Genomic DNA, 6,414 nt, shown 5'->3' with positions numbered 1-6,414 from the left:
CGACGACGACGAGACCCCGACGAACGACGAGCGAAACGAACGACGACGACCGCGGACGACGGACCGAACGACGAACGCGACACCCGAACGACCGACGGAACGGCACGACGACCGGCGACGACGAACCGCGACGACACGCGCGACGACGGCCGGACGAGAACCGACGAGACGACGCGACGAGACGAACGCGGACGAACCGACGACGGACGACGCGACCGACCGAACGGACGACGACGACTCGGACGACGACGCGGAAGACGAGGAAGACGGCTGGCGACGGACGCCGCTGACGACGGCGACGACGGCGACGACGACGTACTGACGCGGAGCGAAACGCGGATAGACGACGACGCGGACGATCGACGAGCGGAAACTGAGACGACGCGAGAGACGACGCGGGACGACGACCACGACGCGGAGGAGACGACCGCGGAGACGACGAAGGCGGACGAGACGGACGCGGGACACGTACACGGGTGACGACGACGAGCGGGACGAGAGGACGACGCGGAGACGCGACACGCGGAAACGACGACGACGAGACGACGACGACGACGAAGGCGACGCCGGGGAACGAGGACGACGACTGACGGCGGACGTACGACGCCGCGGACGCGGACGACGACGAGGACGCGGACGGACGAGACGACGCGACACGACGAGGACGCGACTACGAAGCGGACGTGACGTACTGGCTTACGAGCGTCTAAGAGACGACGACGTGCGACGAGACGGCGGAAGCGGACGACGACGACGAGGACGCGACGTACGACGCGGACTCGGACGACGACGGGGACAGATGGAAGACGACGACTACGCTGCCGCAATACGACGAGTAGGGACACGAGCCGCGGGAAGCGGACGACGACGCGGACGCGGACGAGACGACGACGACCGCGGAGACGAGGCTACGATGGACGACGACGACGGGGAGCGGTAGAGACGCGGACGCGGATAAGACGACGCGGACCAGGGCGACGAGACGACGCGACGACGGACGGCGACGGCGGACGATAGACGAAGAGACGACGACGACGTCGTGACTGCGGACGTACGACGACGCGGAGACGACGCAGAGGAGACTAGGAGGGACCGCGGACGACGACGAGAAGGCGGACACGACGACTACTCTTACTATGACGAGTAAGACGCGTGGACTACGTACGTACTCTACGGACTAGGGACTCTGAATACTATAGCTTTACTACGACTACTACGAGGAACGACTTAACTACTATTACGAAGATGATACACTGCTGATACAACGTACGGTTCCTACTTACTGACTCTTACTCTTACTACTAACCTACTCTTACTCTACTACTACTACTACTACTACTAGTACTACTCTACGACTTTTACTACTACTACTCTTTACTACTACGACTCTCTTTACTACTACTACTAATCTTACTATATACTCTTATACTACTACTCTTAGACTACTACTCTTACTCACACTGACTTTACTACTATACTATTAACGCCTATACTCTTAATATATACTCTTACTACTACTATTACTATAATACTCTTGACTACTAATATACTCTTACTACTACTACTACTCTTACTACTACTAATACTATACTCTACTACTAATACTCTTACTATACTACTACTGGCTACTACTACTACTCTTACTACTACGTACTCTATACTAATACTACATATACTATACTCTTACTACTACTAGTACGGATTATACTACTACTATTACTACTATACTCGTAGACTACTACTACTATCTTATCGACTACTATCTTACTACTCTACTACTCTTACTACTACTATTCTTACTCTTACTACTACTCTTACTAAGACTACCTTTCATAATACTACACTCTTAATACTATAACTACTCTACTCTGACTACTCTTAACTATATACTATCTACACTCTTAATACTATTTACTAATCGTACTTACCTTACTACTACTACTTCTTACTACTCTATTATCTTACTCTTATAATACTACTCTTAATCGTACTACTACTACTCTTCCTAATACTACTTACTACAAGACTCTTATACTACTATGGCTACTATACTTCTTACTAACTACTACGACTCTCCTTCCTACTGATTCTTACTCTTACTTACTACTTGTACTGCTTATACTATATGGCTACTCCTATACTACTCTACTACGATAACGCGGGACTACTCACTACTGAGTTACTACTTACTAACGCGGTACTATAATACTAGTACGTACGACACTCCTCTGACGAATACTTACTGACGCGTACTTAGACGACGACGCATACTATACTAGACTCGGAGACTAAGACGCGTACTGAGACGACACGCTACTACTACTACTGCGCTTACTGGAAAGTAAGATAGATGACGCTTACTACTACTACGCGGAATGACTACGCACGCTTAGACGACGGACTTGACGCACCGATTACTTGTAGCTACGACTACTCTTACGATTGACACGCATGGTGTCTTATACTATCTTAGATACGTAACCATCTGACGAATACTACTTACTACTACTACTACGTTCTTGAGTAATTACTACTCTGACGACTAGACTCGTATACTACTATACTAGGGATACTTCTCTATGACGATACTACTATTCTACTACTAGTATAATACTCTTACGACTCCTACGACTCCGCGTTACTACTACTAATCTGACTACTACTACGCGACTACTATTGTATGACTCTTAGGACTCGTGACTACTCGGGTATACTACTCTGCTGACGCATACTATACTAATACGATCTTACTACGTAAGACGTATATCCACTTTTCTTACTACTACTATTCTTACTACTTTACTAGACTATACTATACTATTCTAATACTTTTACTACTACTAATATTACTACAAAACTACTCTTACTACTACTACTACTACTCTTACTCTTACTACTACTACTACTCTTACTACTACTACTCTTACTACTACTACTCATTTACTACTATACATATTACTACTACCTATACTCTTTCGAATACTAATACTAACTCTTCCTATACTACTCTTTCCACTATACTATACTACTACTATACTACTCGTATAATACGACATTACTCTTCTATACCTCTATTTACACTACTAATCTATACTATACTACTTCTTACTCCTCTATATTACTCTTACTACTACTACTCTTATACTACTACTACTCTGGCGAATACTACCTACTTACTACTATAATTTACTTACTACTACTCTTACTACTACTAATACTCTACTACTAGTTCTGCTACTCAATATGGCTAATACTAACTCTGACTTAATAATACTAGGGCTACTAATACGACTCTTAATACTACATTACTACTATATCTTACTCTAATTATATTACTACTACTCATAATACTTATAATATATCTTACTATCCTACTATGGCTCTACTACTACTCATTAATATACTATTACTATACTATCTCTTACTACTACTATACTCTTCCTACTACTACTCTTGTACTACTATACGCGGACTACTTACTACCTTACTCTTATATATTACTACTCTTAATACTACATACTACTCTACTATAATACTACTCTTACTACTACGACTACTTACTACTACTCTCCTCTAACTACGATACTACGCTTATCCTATACTATACTCTTGTACTACTACTACGCTTTTATACTACTACGAGCTCGTACTACTACTACTACTCCCGATACTACTACTACTTTCCTGTACGATACGGTTCTTACTTACCAAATCTACGCTTACTTACTACCCTTGCGCGTACTAGGACTACTCTTGAGTACTATACACACTTACTACTGCTTACGTATCTTACACTACGACTTTCTTACTATCTACTATATACCTTACGATAAGTACTATACTACTCTACTTATACTATTAGTATGTACTAGCGACGCATTACTACTACGCTGTATCGTGACTATACTATACCTGTAGTACTACGACTAATGTCGGACGAGACTACGATAGGTTGCTGACTACTATACTATTTAAGACGCCTACTACTATACTACTATTATATAATCTTATACTACTACTCTTATATACTACTTTACTCTTACTATACTATGACTAATACTACTACTCTTACTACTCTTACTACCTCTTACTACTACTTTTACTCTACAATCTACTTACTCTTACTACTACTACCTTACTACTAATACTCTACTACTACTATCTTACTACTTATACTATACTATATAATTCTACTCTTATAATACTATTTATACTACTCCGAATACTACTCTAATACTACTCACTACCTCCTCCTACATGCCCTCTCATCCTCTCTGTCTCTCCCACCCTTTGTTTCATCCATCTGTCTCTCTGTATCTCCCTTGTCACCACCCTCTTTTTTCCTCTGAGACCTCCCCATCAGCTCCCCCTCCTTCCTCCTCTCCCCTCCCTTTTTCTCATGACTCTGCTCTCCTCTTCCTGAATAGGTAGACACAGAAAATAATTATGGTGTGTAAAGATACAAGGGATAAAATAACAAAATAGGAATGGATGTGATAACCTTTGGAAGATAGACTTCAGAAACATCACCACAACGCACAAACACAAAACACCCCACCAAACCAACCCCACACACACACACACACCCACCACAACACAACAACTCACAATCACACACACTCATTGCCTCACCACACTTCATGGACACTCACACCACACACACCACCACACCACCACACAACACACACACAACACACCAACACACACAGACATATGCACACACACACAATACGCAAATAATATCTATCTTATATATATCATATATATATATATCTCTTAATGTGGTGATGTATCTTGAGTCACATGTATGTATATTGAATATGGGTTGTATGTAACATCTATATATATATTATAATATTATATATATATATAGATATATATATATATGTATGTTACATACACCCATATTCAGTTTACATACATTTACGTCATATATACATACACACACATGATCTATATATAGAGAGATATATGAGATATGCTGGATATATGTAATACACCCATGATTCATTATACATACATGTACTCATAGTATGACAACACAAAACTTATAGAGTAGATATATAATATATATATAGTAGATATATATGTATATCTCTATATCTTCTACATGCTAACATCTGAGTATGTATCTATGTAGCTATGTTATGATGTGCATTTGAAGAGCTTCTATGTGGTGTTGTCGCTGACCTTTGACAAGAAAAATCTCTTTGAGAAGGAGTGATAGGGGATAAGGAACCCAAATTTAACTGCAGTTAACCTACAAAAGAGAGGCTGGGTTAACATGTTTTCATACGCTGGCCAGAAGACAGTAGCGGATAAATGTGCAATGGACTTTGCATAATAAGAACTTGCAGAGGCCTGATAACATCTTCTGTTGACAGCCGAGGCGTGGGTCGAGAAGAAGTGATGTCTTCTACTCTTGTTGAGACAGTCTCTATCAACTATGAGGATTTCAATGAGTCATTCCTCACCTGTGGCACATGCCTTTGTAAGTATTTTGCTTTGAAGGTTATGAAAGTAAATTGTATATAGGCCTTGCAGGATGTTTGATCTTTTCCCTTCTAGGCTTCTGTATTTCTGGTAATCTTGGTGATGGTGGAACCTTATTAAAGTTGACATCCTCTTCATATACAACTTATAGAATATTACTGATTAACTGTAGATTTGACTTTTAGTGAAAAATAGGAATGGAATGAACAGACTTAACGTTTAATAATAACGATAGAAATGCTATGTTTCATTCATTAAAGTAGAGTATATGTATTAAAATACAAAAAGTTGGATTCATTAAGGAAGCTCTGTTACATGATTGTTATTAGATGATGTTATTATAACATCTGTTGCCTTTTCAGCCATTATAATTGTTCCTCACAAGTAAGTAACAAGAGAAAACTTAGGAAAATATTCTTTTAAATAAATCTTTGATTGTAGTGCATCATGGAAACCTCAAACTTTGATGTATCTTCAAACATGTTTGCTCTTTATGCACATATTATTGGAACCTGTTTTAAAACCTCCTTGTAATTTTGGCCTTTACCTTGAAACAAAATTACTTGTTATAGAGTTCACATTTAAGCATGTGTAAAGTGTTTCTCTGTTTAATGATGGTAGAAAAACCCATAATGCAAAAACTAGATTTAATGAAAATGTGAGTACACTTTCGAAATCCACCTGGATTTCACCTTCAGGTCTAAAGAGGAAAGGGAGAGGACGGGGTATAAGAGAGAGAGGAGAGGCAACTCGGTAACACGTGACAGGTGAGGACAGATGAACGGAAGAGAAGGGAGGTCAGATCAGGTCAGAGGATCGGGCGGACTATGGGGAAGGTGGCCGGCGTAAGGAAGAAGGCAGAGGATGTTGGAAGCGAGCAGACTCTTGCAGGAGAAGAAAGAGCATTTATGAAGAAGACCA

At 41.2% G+C, this 6,414-nt stretch overlaps 1 protein-coding gene across 1 annotated transcript in view; it reads left to right on the top strand.

Moving 5' to 3' along the window:
• The first annotated feature begins 5,302 nt into the window (after positions 1–5,302).
• The window catches only part of LOC119598420 (tripartite motif-containing protein 2-like), a 24,720-nt gene continuing 23,608 nt past the window's right edge, over positions 5,303–6,414 (top strand). Inside the window, exon 1 of the mRNA XM_037948064.1 lies at positions 5,303–5,491. Within this exon, the coding sequence (XP_037803992.1) occupies positions 5,323–5,491 (169 nt within the window). The 5' untranslated portion in view covers positions 5,303–5,322. The remainder of the gene's footprint in view (positions 5,492–6,414) is intronic.

This window comes from Penaeus monodon, chromosome 41, assembly GCF_015228065.2.
Source record: "Penaeus monodon isolate SGIC_2016 chromosome 41, NSTDA_Pmon_1, whole genome shotgun sequence".
NCBI classification, from domain to species: Eukaryota; Metazoa; Arthropoda; class Malacostraca; order Decapoda; family Penaeidae; genus Penaeus; species Penaeus monodon.
The sequence above is the reverse complement of the archived record's forward strand: the minus strand, read 5'-3'. Positions and strand labels throughout refer to the sequence as shown.